Below are 20,324 nucleotides of genomic sequence, written 5' to 3'. Positions count from 1 at the left end.
GTGATGATGACATCACCACCGTGCCGCGTAACACACGAAACCCACACTCGCGGTGAGCATCACCTTCGCGTGTAACTGAACTCCACTCGCCTCTCTCCCCCTCACCACATCATCTTCTCCCCTCAGCACCAAATGGCTCTCACCCCTCACCTCCTCCTCTTACCGCGTCCACTCCTCGGCGATCAAATCCTCCCCCTCCTCCTTCTCGTCGTCGTCACCCCCACAGCGCAATGTTCACGCAGCCACACGTCCCGGATACGGATGATGATGGTGTTGTTGATGATGGTGGTGGTGTTGTTGATGATGGTGGTGGTGTTGATGTTGTGTTTGGTGACGATTGTCGTCTTTAAACGGTTCGCTGACACCGGCCACTGTTATTAATATTACTCACGTGTCGCGATGATAGTCGATGTTAGCGAGTAGCCGTTGTCGGCAAGCTGATGTAATGTCAATGTTATCCAAGGCGCTGCTGATACCCGTTGCTACTGTATTTTACAACGGAATTGACGATATCGGCGATGCTTTCTGTATCGATGGTAACCACCGACAATACTGATGGCGTTATCGGTGACGATGCAAATTGTGTTCGTGACGTTACTGCCGATGCTGCTGGTTGTATGCGTGAGGGTAATATCGGTGGATTATTCGGTGATAATTGTTATATTTTCGCTCGCGGTCGCCTTGCCGATGATGAGGCGTTGATGTCTCCGGCCTCCGCACGCCACTCCTCCCGAGGGCCACGCGCCGAGGTGACGTCACCGAGGGGCGGGGCTGGGGAGCTGGTGCAGGGGTGGGGGTCAACTCCCCCACCCCTCCACCACCCACCCCTCCACCACCCACCCCTCCACCACCCACCCCTCCACCACCCACCCCTCCACCACCCACCCCTCCACCACCCACCCCTCCACCACCCACCCCTCCACCACCCACCCCTCCACCACCCACCCCTCCACCACCCACCCCTCCACCACCCACCCTCCACCACCCACTGCCATGTATCCCAACACAAAGTGGGGAGATCTTGAGAGACACGATGAGATACACGGACAAACAGGCACGCTGCTGGGAGACATGAATAGAGTAGCGCAGACATCCACAGAGACATGGAGAGATCCACACACACACATCAACACGGAGCTAGAGACATTGATACAAAGACAAAGAGACACACACACAGAGACACAATAGTGCACGGAGAGATGCAAATATAAAGAGACACGAAGGGACAGTCAAATATATATGTAAGGAGATACACTCAGACGCAGACACATGAACACACAGAAATGCAGCCATAAAGAATGCAAATATAGACATGCATATGGGTAAAGACACTGGGAGACAGACAGAGAGATATACCTACAATCATTTAGAAATATGATCAGTGGCGGTCCTGGTTCCCTGAAGGGGGAGGCTAAGCAGAAGTTAGTTTTGAGGGGCCAGCCTTCTTCTCTATAAATTCCTTGTGAGGTGACAGGAGACAGTTATTAGTTTACTGAGGGGTGTACACAAGAGACAAACATGGCACGAGGCGAGAGAAGATACTGACACGATAGGGATGCAATATTAATTGGCGGTTTAATTTAAATTAGATTTTATTAGGATCTAAATTCCAGCTGATATGTGGTTCACCACTATTTTTTTTCTAATCCAGGGCCCCTTTAACTGCTAGAGGCCCCGAGCGTTTGCTTAGTTTGCTTGTGCTTTGCGGGTTATGATGGTGCACTAAGTGACTCTCTTACCAGGAATTGAACTTGCGACCATTCACTTGTGAGCTCAATGCTCTGACCACAGCAGCAGCACCACCACCACCCGAGTTGACACTATAATACAGTGCCAGTTCTTTATTTAGCAAGGACTTGCTGAGTCTCAACACTATTTTTAGGAGGGCCCTGCTCGGGGTATTTATTCAATTCCCTTATTGGTATATATATTTGTTCTTGCACAGAGAGAAACCATGGCGCATGGAAAAAACCCTTCACACGTGGGGAGACAACGTTGAAAATCCGATACGTGATGGACAGACGGGTAACCTACTTTGCTGAAAACTTGTTCTCGTGCCCTGACACGGCGACTGGAAATACGATGAGAGGGCACTCAAGAAATAAGGGCCACTCACCAAGACATGGCCAACACAGTCAATCAGCAGGGGTTACTTAACGTCAAGAGCTCAGATTCCTTCATTGCAAAATATTTACTCGAGGTTGACAACAGACTTGAGACCTTGGGAGAATACTGGGCTCAGATTTTCATCCAGGGCCATGTTTACCTCCTACAAGTCGCAGATATTTTTGTTTCTACAAAGCTACACTTTGCACCCTATGACCTTTTAATTGAGGTCATTATGTGGAGAGCCTGACACCTACTAAAGGAACGTGGAATATCCACCAAGCTCATAGGGGAGCTATTAAGTAATGAAGGAGACACAGGATTTCGGTTGCCTAAGCCACTCAAGTTAACTCAAAATGAGACGTCACCACCACCAGCAAATGCCACTACAGCTAGCTGTCAATTCCTTCCCTCTGCTAGATCTCGCAGTTTTTGAAAAGTTAAACATTTTCTTTCACGTGGTATTTTAAAAGCATAGGACGGATTTCATGACTGCAGGTAGAGTTTGGAAAAGCCCTTCGATGGCATTTGTGGTCACCATATTAATGATTCCATTTGTACCTCCTGCAAAATCATTTAATTGGGCATGCAAGTAATTGCCTGTACTTCGCCACATCCAAAGTTAGGCGACTACTTAATTCCCCAATAATTGAGGAAAGTCGCACCTCCCAGGTGTAGTTCTAACACAGTTAAGTGCGGCCTAGTGTCTTCGAGATGAAATTCAGTTGACGGTTGACCTCCAAGGTCAGCTCTTACAGGGGTATCTTCCCCCTTATTCACTAGACCTTATACTAACCCACCCGTAAATTCAAACACTAGCTCTAAAACTAACCACGACCGTGTGCATTTATTTATTTATTTGGTATTACTTCAGAGAGCAACACTCATAAATGCTTCACTCAAGGCGAATCGACATTGTCAGGTGATGTTGAAACGCCACTGCGACGTGGGCATTAATTGCGCAGGAGGGGGCAAAAGTCCGCAAGCATTGCAATAAAACAATAAAAATAAGTGCGTATATAAAACAAGACAGGATGTTATACATACACTAAGCTTTCTGCAAATGGTAGATACATGTAACCTTTGCAATCCCAGGTGATGATAACCAACCCCTTTGGCTCATGGGCTCGAAGGCAGTGTACTTCATTGCAGGGCCTGCGGGTCACTGGCAGCCCCTGGTGCCTTTAGTACAGTCCCTGACGTACGGCCCCCATGACAACACACAACATGTGAAAACACCCCTTGCAGGCAGTGTGACGGCCCTCACAACTGATGTCAAAACAACAAAAGCGACCCCCCAAACCTGGAAATTAGTGAAGAACACTGCTCTCAGGGAACGTCACTGGGTTGCCATTATGGAGGAGAGAATAGCTGATTGAACTCAAAATAGCCCTGTTTGTATTCACGTTGCATAACTTCCCATTTGAGAAACTGAATTTTCTCTTCGCAAACCCACTGTACACACTGTGTTTTTTTCCCCAGTAGCTTTGTGAATAAATCTGCGATTGGACAAACTTCGTCACCTGCAGCTGCTTTCTCCTGTTTATTCTTTCACACACCTTCTGAGGTCTTCTTCCCGAAAGGTATATAAAAGTAGTGTTGTTGTTACTGTAAATGTGTTTGTTCAAAATATATATCACGGACATTAATACATAACCCTCCTCGTGAGTAGGTTATATTTTTCGGAAATAATTTTGTATCCATCCAATCAATCGTAATCAAAGAAACCGCACTAACTTGGTCAAACTCACACAACTATATCAAACGTGGAAATCCCTATCACTGTCTCTGTATCGCAATCCGTCCGATGGAGTGAACTACCATCTCAACGAACGCAGGCAGCACCTTCGCTGAACCCCTGCTGGCTGCCACCGAGCTCCAGTGGGCTTCACGCGAGAGCTCCGGCACCGTACGCGCTCAATAGCGCTCCTCCTCCTCCTCTACGGGCGCCGTCACCGGTGGCCGCTACGGCCCGGGCCTGCTCGACCTTGGCGCGCACGCCCCGCGCGGCCAGCGCCAGCCCGGCGTGTCGCGCGCGCAGCTCCTGCAGGCGCCCACGCAGCCGCTCGGCGCCGTCCACTGCCACCTCGAGGTCCCGCAGCAGCTGGGGGCTCCCCAGCAGCCCCGCACGGCGGCGCAGGCGGGTGTTGTCGGTGCGCAGGGCGTCCCGGGCCTGCTTGGTTCTCGTGAGGGCGTCTCGTCTCTGGTGGCCAAGGTAGGGGGGGAGGGGGGCGGTGGGGTAGAGGAAGTGAGAGGAGAGTTGGGAGAGATGGGAGAGATGGGAGAGAGGGGATTGATGGGATTGATGGGTGACAGAGATGAGGGAGGGAAAATGGGTGAGGGGAAAGAGATGGTTGTTGTGGGATGAGATGTAGGGTTCTAGAGCTCGTGTTGTGGATGGACGGACGGAGATGTTTACTGCAAACAAATGGATCATGGGCACATGGACTTAAAGAAATGAAGATAGAGAGCCAAACACACAGAGATGTCGGCAGACACACGGGGGCTTGATGAACACACAGGACAAAAAAATACAAATAAAAACATACATTGATGTACAATGACAGTCGTGAATAAAGACATGCAAACAGACAAAAAATTAAAGAACATCTGTAAAGAAAGAAAGACAGCTGGAGAGGCAAAAGAAAAGGTGAATATAGACAATCAGACAGCCAGAGAACAGAGAAACAGACTCGTAGAAAGGCAGTGGACAAGTAGACCAAGAAACACAAATAGAGGCACACAACTAAACAGATGGACAGACAACTAATAGTGGAGATGGTGCCAGGCTGCAGACATTTCTGGGAAACAGCACCACCACCTGGACCATGCAAGTGAAGCAGATTCACAATTCAACTGCAACTACTTCCATGTACAACCCTTCCGCCAATCCACTGCTGGATGACAGCCTCTCCAATTCGTCGTGGTCATTTGACCATACTTCACCACGCTGGTCAGTGCGGGTTTTCTGAAGGCGGTGAGTATATGCGTGGAAGCATAGAAGTACAATACAGCAATGGATTTTGTTTTGCTTCACTGGTTTGGTGTTACCAACTTAAACCATACCTAAAATAGAATAAGAAGTGATGGAAAGTCTCAGTGGGCTCATAATTATAATTTTGGTGACACTGAGCTAGCAACATTCAGATTAAAATATTAAGCCATAAAGCTTGGTGTGCGTTTCTCTCTCATGAGGTTGATAACCACTGTTTTGGAGACATTCAGCTAGAATGATTCAGTTTCTGGGTTCAAGCAACATGTACGTTGAACTTCTTTCGCACCGTACGTAGCCAACCGTGCTCTCTCTCTCGCTTAGAGGGTTCACAATGGCCACGTCAGAGCTAATGAGCAGGCACCACTGAGACCTTGGGTTTGATTCGTATGCTCCCACCCACACTTATCAAGTTTGCGTTTCATTGCAAGCGGTTGGGGAAACAGAGGGGTAGGTGTAAGCCTAGCCTGGGTATGAGAGGCTATTGAAGAACCTTCTGAAGTAGTCACACAATGTCATCTTCCGGGGTCGTTCCCCGACTCAAGGTGACGGTCACATGGCTCAAGGTGAGAGTTTGCAACAAACGGAGATTCCTGCACTTCATGACACCAAGATGCCGACGGCACAATTGGAATAGAGTCTGTTCTCCTATAACGCGCGTTTTCATTAAGCGAATTGGATACAACGCGATGAATGTATTAGGGAACACATTTTTTATAATGCATGTGCGAATTGGATATAACGCAATTGAGTGACCAGAACTACGTCGCGCGAGTAGGAATAAGCGGTTGTACGGCTGCCTCGGCATAGCATCACACAATTCGGGATGCTGCTGGATGCTTCTAGAAGCTACCCACGTGCCTCAGTCTTTGCTCATCCTGCATACGCATCTCACGTGTTATTGCGGACTGTGCTTCACCCTATATTGTATATTATTTATTATAACGCGATTTTTCCATAATGCGGTGTTCTTCCAGAATGCAACTACTGCGTTACAGGAGAAAGCAGCAAAACATAAAAAGTAAAGGGAGAGAGACCCCATCAAATCGCAATGGCTGGTCGCTGCGATACAGGCCCGGTTGACAATGGCCGGCACAGCGCCGTTTCTTCACCCCCGCGCACCTGCGCCACGTGGACCTCGACAGAGGCGAGAGCTGCCCTCTGCTCCTCGTTCTCGACCTGCACGAACTGCAGCTTCTCCTTGACATGCGTGAGCATGTGCACGGTGCACGTGATCTTCCTCCTGAGCTTCAGCAGCTCCTGTGGACAACAATTAGCACGTGTGTGTGTATGTTGAACTTCTTTCGCAACGTACGTAGACAACCATGCTAATCGGAGGTATGGGGTAAGGACAACAAACTAAACACAACAAGCAGTTCTAAAAAAATGAGCTTTCAATGTGGAGGATTTAAAAGTCCATAGCTCCAGTGGCTTCCTAATGTTGGAAGGAAGAGCGTTCCAGATAGCCGCAAAAGCGCATCTGAAAGTGCGCGATGCAGTGACTGTCTTTGATCGATGGTTAGCCAAAATCTTCTGCGAGGATGACCGGAGTTTGTGTGATGGTCTATACTCTTTGACGAGCACGGTTGGCTACGTACGGTGAGAAATAAGTTCAACATACATACAATGCAGTTCTACAGTTCATCAGGAACTGCTGATGTTTTTTTTTTTGTGGAACGTGTGCCGAGCCACCAAAATTCACGTGGTCGCCCGAATGTGCGCGTGAACAAAACTTATAATATTATTTACGATTTTATGAGATGCAGCAGACCCACCTAAGTAAGGGCTTCAGAGCACCATACGGTAAAATTAATGAACATTAAATTATAGTTTATCTACCTTATCCTCGGAAATAAGTAGATTTAATTTTCTTTCTAAATGAGAGATTCTCAGCGGTCAGGCACAGTTCTTCAGGCAGTGTTCCAAATCTGAGGCCCAAGGACTGAAAAAGTCCGAGCTCCGAAAGGTTTTTTTTTCCAAAAACGTAGCTGACAAGAGGAACCTGGTACATGGTGTGTGCATGATCGTCCTTGACTCAAGAGTTGCTTGAGTTTATTTGATTTGTCACATGGATGACCCCTTTTAGCCGGTTGCAAAGATATTTTACAAGGGAGATCCGTGGTGTGTGAGCACAGCAGCAACGACAAAAACGAAATACAAAAACGTCAATATTGCAGAGAATGAATTACACGTTCCTTAAGGAATATTGCACCACTCACAAAAAACGTATCTATCGGTTGCAAATGAAAACACAAGCGAATTGAAAAGAAACAGTGAAACATAATGCGTGAGGAAGAGGCACCAGAAAAAAAGTGAAATGCATTACCAACAACTAGAGTTGTGTCATCTAATGATTTAAGTAACGGATTATCAGTGCGATTACTCGAGTAATCTGATAAAAACGTTAACAGTTGGCAGATTCTCAGCCGTTCCGCGTGTGCCACTGGAAGGGAGGTGATGGCTGGGGCTGGGTGACACGCCGGGCGTCTTCTTTAGAGGGTTTCCCAACTTCGGGAGGTCGGATGTCCAGTTAGCCGGCATGATTAACAGGGCCCGAGTAATCGACCGCAAAGAAAGTCGATTACACGACCGTAAGGTCCTCGCTTAATGCGGTAGATGCGTTCCTGAAAAGTGCCGCGTGAAGCGAAGAACGAGTTAAGCGGAAACAATTTCCACCACAAATAATGTAACGATAAAGTTTGGCGAGATGCAATATAGTGCGAGTACAGAGTGAGATAGCGGGAAAAATAACTGGGAGTATGCCGCCGCGTTACTGTATCATACCGCGTACCGTATCGTACCACTCAACCACGCAGATCAAGAAAGTAGTTTGTTGTTGACTACTCAGAAACCGCATTATAACGGTGCGCAATCCACGCTATAACAGTGCACGTGTTACGCGCTGTGCGAAAAGTGTTCCCTCATGGAAGAACCGCGTTGTAGCGAACATGCGTTTGTGTGAACACGATGTGTTAACCGAGGCCTCGCTGTGTTTTCTGATTTACCTGTCCGAGCTCCACTGACGATTAACCGACCGCGGGCATTTTCTGTCACGGCTGGCCCCCACCTCCCCCCCTGCCCCTCACCTCGTTGCGCTCCTCCACCTTCTCATTGTAGGTCTGGTTCTCGATCTTGAGCTGCTCAAAGTCGATGAGGTGCAGCCCCTCGCCCAGCTCCTCACGGGACCGCAGCAGCTGCTCCTGCTTCCTCAGCCGGTTCTTCAGCTTGATGTTCTGCAGGCGCACGCGCGCCACCTCCTCCTCCTTGCGCTCCTCGCTCTGCTCCATTTGCTTCAGCTCCTGGAAGAGAGAGTGCTCTCTCCGTCCCATCGTTTTTCGTTTTTTTGCAACACAAGCGTTGCCCGGTCGGTACAAGACATAAACTGCATCGAAAGGGAGGGGGTACAAAAAAGTCCACAGACTACAGCCCGAACTCAGCACACCTGGGTACAACTTGGTGACATAAATCATTATTATCTGCACCTCCGACTAGCACGGTTGGCTACATACGGTGCAAAAGAAGTTCAACATACATACATAGTTAGCCACTGGGCTAACACCACAGTGTGATAATCACTGCGCCATTGCACCACGATGTTAAAGCCGATGAATATGCTCATTGTTACTTCCTCCAGGTTAGACATTTAATAAATTCATCCCTACCTCCGCCCTCTTCACACTTGGTCCTTCATGTGGACCATCATGTGCTATGAAGAAGAGCCATCACCCAAAACATTGTCTATTATATATTAATAGCATACACATCTGATGATGAAGATCATGATCTAGACGGCTATGCTGTGAATCGTACCTTATCATGAATACCAAAAGGTCCCAAGCAGTCCTGATAAGGGGCCGGTTTTTAAAACAGAATCATCACTGTTTGCTCCTCGAAAGTTGTGCTCAAAATAACTTACAGCTGTACTGCATATTGTGTAGAATGAATAAAATAAAACAAAAAGATTCCCAGAGAAAGACAGGAGTGTGCATTCGACGACCATAACTTCGTTACACCGATGATACAAGGTGCGGAGTGTCTAATGTATCACGCTTGCTGGGCAAATACGACATTTAAACTGTCGGTTTGGTAACAAAACAATATGTAACAGGCTGATGTTCTGAGCAACGGCCCTTCTAGCTTATCAAGGTGGTAAGTTTTTTCATCAGATGTGCTTGTTTAAGTGCTTTAGGAGGCAATTGCTGCTTTCTTCGTTAGCTGCTGCTTAAAAAAATTATTGTATTAAGAAAGGCCTTTGAGCTGATTGATCTACATTTTTGTAAGGCAGCTGACCGCTTCCTCATCGTCATTTAGCACCACTACAGACTTATGTACATGCACCACAGGGACAAGACACTAATCAATTTGTGAATCGAGTTGTGATCCAAGAGATGGGGGGGATCACTACGTCCACATCTGATCATGCTCAACGAACCCTTAAGCTGGGCGAGTGGCTGGGACAGTGGTAGCGCTCGGCATAAGCAGACTAAGAAATAGTGTAATAACCCATGTAGCTAAAGGACCCCCAGATTCATGAAGTAGTGATACACCAAATATCAGCTCGAAATCAGATCCTAATAAACATAAACAGCCAATTCATTTAAATATGAACAAACAAGCCAATCTCACTCTAACTGTATTTCTCTATCATTTTACTACATTTCCGTCTCATTGGTATCTGTCTCCTCTCAGACCATTACATCTCTATCGTCTGTCCACCTTCCTCTCATCTTGCTACATGCCTATCCGTTTTTGTCCATATAATCTCTTTGCTCATCTCACTAGGAGTTTATACATTCAAAGATGGTGGGAAAGGGGTGAGGGAGGCTTCCAAAAATAATTTCCACTTCAGGCCCACAATCGGTCAACAACAGCTCTGGACAGGAATCCCCGTGTTGCTTTATGCCCGCGTCCCCACGTCCCCCGTGTCCCTGTGTGAGCCTGTGCCTGCCGGCCGCTACCTCTTTGGACACGTGCCTCCCAACGCGAGTCCTGATTGCTGCCAGCACCGCTTGCCGCTTGCAGGCTGCCAACGCCCGCCACTCGGCCTCCACGCACTCCTGCTGCTGCTGCTGCCGTGCGGACAGGTCCGCCACCTGCCGCTCCAGCGCCAGCCGCTGCTGCTGTTCCTGGCGACGCACATCCTCAATGGCCACTGGAAACAAGATGGTGGAGAGTGGGGTAGGGTGGTGGGGGGGGCGGGCAGCATGAATGAGCGCAGCAGGGAAAGGCGGCCAGCGTGGCATGGTTCGGCGCGGTTTGATGGTGTACATTCTAACGCCTAACGTTGCTCTACACCCCGCAGCTTGTGGCAGGATCAGTAGCCAGAAGATGGGCAGAACCAAAAGTAGGTTTAGAAATAGGATATGGACATGAATGTGGAATTTTTTTTAGTGTTATCTCCTCAATTAATAATGATGACAATGACCATTGCGATGGTTGTGGTGATGAAGATGACAATGATGATGATTATTATTGCAATGATGATGATAGTGGCTGGGTTGACCCTGGCCAGGATGTGAACTCATAATATCACAGCCTCTTCACCAGGATTCCTGCTGTGTCCAACTACTAGGGCCACTCTCGGGCCACCATTCCACCAGGCCAAGAAACGACCAAGCCACTCGGTCACTGTGTTACTAACCCATGAGTCACCATGCCACCGTTCCTTGTTGCCAACCCTCCACCAAACTACTTTGTCATTGGGCCTCTATCCCACTCTGCCAGGGGTCGGAAACCAAAATAACTCGGTATTAAAAGAGCCGCAATGCATGTGAATACGAGACGGTCCTTAATAAATAACGTCACAAAGCAGTCTATAAAGAACCGCATACAGCTGTGGAGCCAGTTTGCCGACCCCTGCACTAGACCATCACTTGACCAGCCCATTAAACCATGTGGCCAATGAGCCCACCAGGCCCGCTTGCCACTTGACCACCAGAGCACCACTCTTCTAGGAGGCCACAACACCACAACTCCACGGGGAGGTACTATCCCACCAGTTGAATGAGTCCACTGGGCCGACCCTCACCCATGTACTTGAGGTACTTCTGCTCCTGGTCGAGGCCTCCGCGCTCCACTTCCACTCGTCCGTCCTCGCCCTTTTTGCGGCGAAAGTAATCGGCGAGCTTGTGCTGCAGCTGCCCATTCCGACTAAGTAGCTTCTCGTGGGTCTCAAGCTGAGCCTGCGCCGCGAGGGGTCGGCAGAAGGGAGGAGAGGAAAGGAGAGGAGGCAGTGTGAGGTAAGGGGGGGGACATGAGTCGGACGAAGAGGTGTGGGGGTGAGAGGTGGGTGGGGGGAGACATGGGCAGGAGTGTGTGAGTGAAAGAGGATAGGTGAAAGAAAAAAAAGGGTGTGAGAGAGGGAGAGGAGATGGACTGGTGAGGTGGAGGGAGTAGTGTGTTCATGACTGATGCAGGAGAGTGTGAGAGAGAGGGGAAAAATAATGGAGTGAGTAAATGAGTGAGTAGGTGAGTGGGCAGAGGTAGTGTTGAAGGAACGGCGCATATAGTGTGAGGCCACTCTTCACCCTCCACCTTACCTGGTATTTTTCCAGAAGCTCCTCATGACTCATCTGTGGCTCCATCTCACCCTCCACGATGTCCTCCATGTCCTGCTCCTCTACTGCATCTGAATTACCTACTGTCAAGCACACATTAGGTTCCTGCGGCTAGTGCACTGGGCAGGAACCCAACAAACCGCCGACAAGGGCTGTCGTGACTGCGCGAGCCACTGCGTGACAGTAAAAACAAGTTGGGGGGAAAAAAATAACTATAATGTCTGAGAGCAGCTCCTTCTTTTTCAGCTTCTTAATCAGGATATCCATGTGCATTTATAGGGAGTATATTTACACGCACCTTTACATCATCCGCACCTAGTTGACACAACAAAGGCTCATTCCTAACAGCGTGCTTCAGCCGCACCGAACCTCACAAAAATAATATTCAGGGCCTACCTTGGCTCCTCCCACCCTCAACCAGTATATATACAAGGACTGTTTTCTTAGAATTTCTCTCACTTGATACAGCTATCGTGCTGTGACGGTTCCACCTGAAGACGGAAGCTTGTGTTGCCGCCGAAACGTCGTGATTTTTATTTTACTTTTATTTTACTTTTATCAATTTAAATTTTTTACCTACGTGACTTCACCAAAAAAAAACCTAAGAATATGAATCCTTGCAGTCACGAAAGCTTCAAATCTAGAAGTATATAATGCCTCAGCAACTCAAAGTGCCTTCACATCACGTCTCATTTCAAGCAATCCATTGCCATTGCAGCAGTCTAGCCGAGGAGACCTCCCCCCAACCAGTGGTAGCTGTCCTTGTTTGAACGAGGAGTACGCAGCACCGGCCTGCAAATTGGAATTAAAGTATAAACTATAAATACTTTTTATTTTACCACGCAAGACCCACTTGAGCTATATAGCTCTTTTTCTGCAGCGAACTGGCCAAAAATGATCGCCCAATGAAGTGGCTTATCGTGTGGAAATGTATTGAGGCCAAACAAACACTGATTCTAAATGTGGAGGGAAAAACCGGAGGAACCGGATAACAAGTAAACCCGTAAAAACAACATTTTTCACTTTAAATCCTTTATATGCGGGGCGGCTAGAGTCCTCTCGTCCTCTGGCTTGAGATGGCTGCCACCTATGGGTCAGATGATTGTCTGCCAGTATTAAGCAATTGGTAATTAAATATTTAATTTGTTTTCCCTAAACAGTGTAAAATTTTGGAATTTTTTTTTCACGAACATTAATTGTTACGCACAACGAGTCTGTGTGGAAAATGTCAGCTCGATTGGATCACGGGAAGTGGGTTAAAAAACGAGCGAAAGATTTGCACGGTCCTAAGCAAGCAAGCACGCAAGCAAGCAAGCACGCAAGCAAGCAAGCAAGCGAACTTAATATAAAGGATTTAAAAATCCACGCGAGCATGGAGAGAACATGCAAGCGGCAAATATGCAGGCGAGGTAGTTAACATCTCGCCACCGTAGCGCAGAAAATGGTGCTATGTAGCTTTCCTATTAATGATTTATTGATTTGCAAGTAATTAATCAATTTTGGACGATGACGCCTGCACACCATGGTTAAATATTGTTTGAACATTGTCACGAGATGTTATGGTTATACCCGCAGCATTAACCAGAATACTTCACTCGATGCAAGCTCAGCTCAAGTGGCTGAGCGATTAGGATGAGCAAATTCCTCAATGAGTCCTCAAGAGTCTACCCACCCATGGCTCCGTCGCCCCCGGCCTTGACGTAGTCCCGTCCATCGTGAGCGCTTGGCTCCCGTGACACGGCCTCCTCCGTCGACCGCTCAGACTCCTCGTCGGGCGCGATGATGGTTGGTGTTGCGGGGGTCCTATCTCCCTGTGCCACCTCCGCTGCCTGCTCAATTGAATGTAGAGAAACGGCAGGGACCACAGGCGAAAGTCCGACAGGAATTAACCAAATCTGATAGGTACCAATGATGCCAATGCTGGCAAGTAGTCAACGATTGATTGATTAAAATCAATTCCAATGCTCACAACAATGTATCATCATCATTCGCCATGGGCGATCCACTGCTGGATTAAGGCCTCCCACATTCCGCCTTTCATGATCCCGAGATGAAATAATCCACCTAGCACCTGCACATGATCTTTTTTTATCACTCCATCTCTTTGATGGACGTGACTCGCACCCCCCTCCCCCCATGACTGATGCAATGAATCATACGTGTAAGAATGTATTACTCTCAATTCATGGATATTTTATGAACAATTTCCGTTGAAGATAATGGTCTTAATGCACAAGAGTATAAAGACAGAGAAACAGTAGAGACAAAAACAAACCCACGTGACTATAGAACAGAGGTGGTATGAGTAAGACAGACAGGGCATAGGACGTACTACAATACAGATTTAAAAAATAATGTATTTATTGAATCGATTTGTGACCATGTATTGTAACAATTCATCAACTCAAAGTCGGGGAGTGAATCAATACAAGCCTAGTGGAAATTACCTTACATATTCTACTTACAATGAACTATGCTCGAGTGATTCCAACATTCAATGAGCATTGGCTACAGTAAATTTTCCATGACAAGTCAAAGTCCACTCGTCTTCTTGTTTAAACGAGCATTAGGTGATGCTAACCTCTGTTGGTGGCAGTAAGCCAGCGGTCGAAATTCCATATTTCTAAAGTTGAGGGCCAGTCTATCCATAAGAGATTGGCTCTTCAGTTCCAATTAAGTGGCATTCATTTTATCCACCTTGGAGGGATGCTGCTAACATAACTGGGCTTAACTCATGACCACCTGATTGTGAGACAGCCACCTGACCGCACAGATTCTCGCTGTAGTTGCTGATAACTATACAGGGTATTCCCAAACAACACAATATGCTGCCGCCTTCATTAACCCACACTGACCAGCATGATGGAGAAGTATAATAAAATCACCTCCATGACCCACAGGTTGTGGGGAGGCTCTCATCCTGCAGTGGATTGACTACAAACCGTACATGGACATGATATGTGTAAGAGAAGCTCATTTTGTGCCGCCAGTGTCAAGGTCCAAATTCCACATTTAACCACCCACGGGCAAAAGGAAAACTGCAAACTATCCTTCTATAAATGTGGCTTTCCCACATTTGCTTGAATTGGCTCTCGCTCAAGTAGATAAATTAGTCCCTGAGCATGGCACCGCTTCACCTAGCCGTGCTGCTCGTCTGCTATATTTTCAGCATTTCTAAATTAGTTGGCTAAAAGCGTTTTGCAAAAATCATCCCCCGCACTTTAATTCCAGCGGTTACTCCGTGCCAACGCCACACGCAAACAGACGTCCTCGTTTTCCACCGCACGGCATGGAAATGTCCACCGGACAGTGGGGGGAAATAAATCTCTGCGGCCCACGAGTTTTTATGGGCTTACCTCTGCCGCAGCCAAGTCTCCCTCCGCTCTCTCTGTGCTGTCTTGACCTTTAAGGGGAGACATTTATAGAACGTTAGAGACCTTTCAAAGCAGTTGTCATCCCTCCCCCCTCTTCTCTCACCAAACCAGCTGGTACTGCCAGACTCACCGCCAGTTCTAACACAAAAGGGATACTTGGCACCAACATCAATTGCGGTACCAACATTGGAAACACATCAATGCACGATCCCAGTATCCCAGTTTTCCATTGTTATGCCATTTAACTTTTTGGGATTTTCAACAGTTGTCCTAGTTATTTATTTTTGTAGTGGGAAGGCAACATTAAACTATGTGGTGTTGAAAGGTAATGTCCCATATTTAGACTGCGTACATTTTAATGGTGGACCTACTTTTAGCTGCAGTGAATGGCAGCGGTGTTGCAGACAAGGTGCCATATTTGAGTGATTGTTAAAGTAAGTGTAAAGGGAGATATTCCAGTGGCAGCTTAATATAGAGCATTTTTTTTCCAGGAAATGAGGTGATGTGTGTAGGAGGAAGGACAGAAAGTGGGTTTGAGACAGGGCATCACCGTAGGAGAGTTGTTTTCTCCTCAATGATATAAAACCCCAAACAGGACCCTCAATGAATGTACAAATGTATGTTGAACCTCTTTTGCACCGTACGTGTGAGGGAAGGAAAACAAACGAAACACAAAAAGCAGTTCAAGAAAATGAGCCTTGAGCCTCAGCGATGCTTTCTTGAATAAAAATAAATTAATTCAAGTGTCTTCCTCCACAGACAAGAGTTAGGGAGAACGTATTACCATTGGTGGCCCAAAGCAAATGATGGAAATTCCATATTCCCACGGCAGCAGCCAGTCTATCCATAAGACGAGCACTATTCATGCCCAGAAAGTGGTACTCATTTTATTGACCCAGCAGGGACTGCGATGAGTTAGGTCGACATTCTGGTCCTTCAGCGATCCAATGCCCAAGGTTTAGCATGACTGCATTTGAACAAACCGTCAGGCTGTTCCGTGCGCAGCTCCACTGGTGACCCATCACCCTCAGCACCAGGTGCAGCTTCCTGTTCCGGACCTGGGGAGAGTCGTTCCCCCTCCATCACCATCATTTCTGGGTCCGCTCCATCCGGATTCCGAGCTTCCCCCTCGTCTACCTCGTCAGGTGCCGACGCCTCTGCGGGGGCCGTCTCTCCCACTGCCAGCGTTTCCTCGCGCCCGCTGTTTAACAGCGCAACCTCTTCGCCTTTGCTGCCACCGTCTGCGGAAGCCTTTGTGTCAGCTGCCGCTTCTGCCCCGCCAGTGTCCGTCTCTGCTGGTGTCTCAGCTGCATCGCCATCCGCGTCTCCAGCTGCCGCTGCCTCAGGCCCTTCGATGTCTTCGGCTGTCGCTGTCTCGGCTCCATCGGTGTCCCCCTCTGCCGGCGTCTCAATTGCCCCATCGGTGTCTTCCATGCCCCGCGTCTCACCAATTGTGTTGTCTGCTGTGTCTGAGGGCACGGGGTCTAAACGTGGACGGGCAAGGAGGAATCAAAATGGGATTGCGTGCACGTGTAAAGAATTATCATCACGTAAATATAGTTAACAACGACCTTCCTGAAATATATTGAGACTTTTCTGGGTAAATTAATATTATTATCATCGCTACTTTTATGTAAACGTGTGGGAAGTTGCACATGCAAGGACTTCTGACAGCTACATTAATATTTTAAGCTTTTTGATGTGCGTCTAAAATTTCTACGCACATCAACGCACACCTTATTACAGCTTTGGGTGAGCAGTGCTGGGCCTGACACTCAGGTTTCAAAGTCACGCAGGTCGACTGCCCCCTTTCCCAGGTCTTCGTCTCTAAGAATGAGCGTGACAACTAGTGGGTGAAAGAAAGCAAGACACCCACTGGAACGTACACGCGCGGTGAGCGACATGCCGTGCAGTGGCTTTGTGAGAGAGACCTTTAAATGAGGGAAGTTGACAGTGGCTCTCATGAAACATCACGTCTGGGTAGTCTCGTGAAGAGGGTTGCCACCTCCGCCGGGATATAGCGACGTAAGAATGTATCACGATACCGGAAGAGTTGAAAACTGCTTATGTGTAAATACATCGGATCTGAGTGGTGCAGTGCTGTATTACACAACTGACAAAAACCGAAACTTTGTCATGGGCAGAGTTAAGGAGGGGGGGGGGTCAACCCCTTTATTCATTAATATTCAGTAGTTTACAATTAATATAAAAACAAAGCAACTATTAATTTAATTGTATGCACCCTCTATTCCTAATGTGAGGGACAAAGCGAACCCCTGCTCACCCCCCCAAACATAGAAGTCAAACTCCGCCATTGCTTTTAGTGTTCCAATAAGGCTTATAGCTTTTGCAGAAGAGCTACCTAAAAAAAAAACCCGGGACAGGTGGCAACCTTAACCCCCAACAGTGACACCAGTTTTCGTGAAAGTCACGTAGGTATAAAATAAGAAAAATGAAAACAACTAAATTAAATCACAAATTTAAAATAAAAAAAAATTAAGTTATTGTTTTACTTTTTTATTTAATTTGTGATTTTATTAGCTGTTTTCATTTTATTATTGTTTACCTACGTGACTTTACCGAAAAAAACAAAGAGCAGTGACACCAGTGCTATCTACTGCAGCCATGATGACACCTATTCCTCCAGTATAATGATTCTGATTATGATGTTACACCCCTCACAGATATATCTCAGAATAGCTACCTCTAAAAGACGACGTCCTGGGAAACACCAGGACAGATGGCAACCCGATTCGGTAGGGACCATCACGGCAGGGACCCAGAGTGATTCGTGAAACAAAATCTATAAAATGTAAAAAACAAATGTTGGAACTTCAGTCCGACCTGCTTCGTGTTCGGTGGAGTCCGTTTCACCTCGGTCTGGCCGAGGCTCCACCACCGCTCCCTCCTCCTCCCTCTGACCCTCGGCCGCGTCTTGGTCACTCTCCTGCGGTGCGAGTCGAAGATTGGGGTTAATTTGACCATACTTCACCAGGCTGGTCATCGCGGTGCGCACGTATGCGGGAGCTTTGAAGCACGGTGCGCTGTACAACTAAGGTTTGTGCATCGCCAAGCTGCAGTTCCACAGCAAAATCTAAGAGTATGAATCCTTGCAGTCACGAAAGCCTCAAATCTAGAATTAATAGCCTCTACAGGGAGGAATTCCACCTATCTGTTATTTTTTATTTTTTACCTACGTGACTTTACCGAAAAATCTAAGAGTATGAATCCTTGCAGTCACGAAAGCCTCAAATCTCGAATTAATACCCTCTATGGGGAGGAATTCCACCTATCTGTTATTTTTTATTTTTTACCTACGTGACTTTACCACAGCAGTCAGTGCCTACCAGGCCGTACACCATTGGCGACTCCGTTCGAGACATATCCAGGCTCAAAAACACAATTGCTTCGCTCCCGAGATGTGACGAGATCATTGCGCATTGCGTGGTATTTGACGCCACGTGCCGTAACTCCGCCGTCATTAAATGCAATGTCTAACACGACGGACATCGTGCGCAAGTCACGGCGAATGTGTCAACAAGGCGGCCAACGGGAAGCCGCCGCTTGCAAGCAAGCAAGCACGGACACCCAAGTTCGGTTGTCGTGGAACTTTGACAAGGACAAAAAAACTAAACTTTCCAACGGGGTCGCGAAACTTTTTGACCGATCACTGTCGTTAAATTCAAACCGCATCGGAACGATGAAAACTAAATAACCCCGCACATAATGGCTTTACCATACACGTGTCAAACCCTTATCAGTGCCATACCCCAATTAAACCAATTCAGACATTGTTGGTCACCCCGTGCCCCTTATACATCTCAACGTTCATCCTACAAAGTCCCATCACAAGGGAGAAACACAAACAAATAGACAACACAAATTAAATGTTTTGAAATCATTTAAACGGCTGTACGTCGCGTGGACCTGAAAACTCAATTTCCCTGTACAAGAATACGGGGTAAACCGTATGGGTTGAGACAGGTAAGTAACTTTACAGTTTAACACATTGTTACGCTTCCATCGGGAGTAATATCGTTAATGTTGTTGTCATAGTAGTTGTTATTTTTTATTGCGATTGTAACCGAATTTTTTGCGAAGTTTTTGGTCGCTCACCATGGTAACCGCTGGAGGCCCGGCGTCCGCCATGTTGGCTTTACGTTACCAAGGAGACGCCCCGCCCACGCGGCCACGTCACTTCCGGCAACGTGAGAGCCACCGCCCACTAGACTGTCTCTGTTCATAACGTGGTGGGAGTAGCATTGGTTCTCTACAACGGTGCCTTTTCCGAAGTTTCAGGCAACGGTCCTTCTTCAGAGCACTTCGAGAGACCAAATAGGTAGTCAAGAGGCCTGCAGAGCGATAGAGTAAATTGACTGCCTCTCTATGTGCTGTGCAGAAGGGTAATCGCCCGAAACGGCGCCTATTATACTTTTTTTTTGAAGGAGTGTTAGATTTACTTTTGCACTTCATATATTATTGCACATTTGTTTCCCTGTGCAGTTAGTTCAGAATTTCACGTCTCATAAAAGTGTGGGTCTTCTCAAACGAGTTTGGGCATCGAAATCATTATTCGCCGGTGATCCTGTACCAGAGGTGAAAATCCTACATTTCAGTGGCAGGAGCCTGTCTATCCGTAGGTCAGCCGGCCACAGCAGACTTCCCACTGTGATAACTCCGATTTGAACTTGGCAAGAGGAGTTTGTCTGCGAGTCGAGCACCGACATGAGTTGAGCCTGTGTTGAGGAGAAGGGTGAGTGGACGTGATCTAAGCGTCACGTGGGCAGGTTACAAACACGAACATTTTCAGTGGCAGCCGGAGGTCGGTGACCAAGGGGAAGACCTAAAGAGTTGTTCGTTGTCCTTCCCCCGAAATTACGATCGGCACGGTTGGCCACGTACGGTGCGAAAGAAGTTCAATATACATACACACGTGGTGGCTGTGGTGAGATTATAAGAGCAGACCTTGGAAAAAGTCTGGTATCAACTGCAACAGCAGCACCTAGCAAAAGTGATGGTGTGTGGTGTCATCAACAGCCTTGGCCGTGATGACCTCTCGGACTTTGCTCCCCAACCATTATGCTCAGCGACGTAGCACGATTGGCAGGGGCCCTGGTTCGTAGGAACGATATTGGGCCACCCCCTGTCCAATATCCCCTCTCTTCGTAGGCCCGGCGCCTGGTTCTTTTTGGACCATGGGCCTCGGGTGCTGTTGCACTTCCCGCAGGCTCAACAGCTGAGCCACCGATTACACCTTCCCATCTCTCACCATTCCCAAACTCATCCAAGATAATG

The 20,324-nt window shown here is 47.5% G+C and overlaps 1 protein-coding gene across 1 annotated transcript; it reads right to left on the bottom strand.

The window, feature by feature from the left end:
* Positions 1–2,941: 2,941 nt before the first annotated feature.
* Positions 2,942–19,468, bottom strand: CFAP184 (cilia and flagella associated protein 184). Its single transcript, XM_078594818.1, is given in 11 exon segments — positions 2,942–4,309; positions 6,221–6,358; positions 8,185–8,397; positions 10,057–10,250; positions 11,127–11,280; positions 11,638–11,738; positions 13,328–13,484; positions 15,012–15,058; positions 16,013–16,513; positions 17,874–17,987; positions 17,990–19,468. Coding segments are annotated over 11 exon segments (1,959 nt in total). The 5' UTR covers positions 18,015–19,468; the 3' UTR covers positions 2,942–3,994.
* Positions 19,469–20,324: the final 856 nt, after the last annotated feature.

The sequence above is a fragment of the Lampetra planeri genome, chromosome 5 (genome assembly GCF_965212315.1).
Source record: "Lampetra planeri chromosome 5, kcLamPlan1.2.h2, whole genome shotgun sequence".
Taxonomy (NCBI): Eukaryota; Metazoa; Chordata; class Hyperoartia; order Petromyzontiformes; family Petromyzontidae; genus Lampetra; species Lampetra planeri.
The sequence above is the reverse complement of the archived record's forward strand: the minus strand, read 5'-3'. Positions and strand labels throughout refer to the sequence as shown.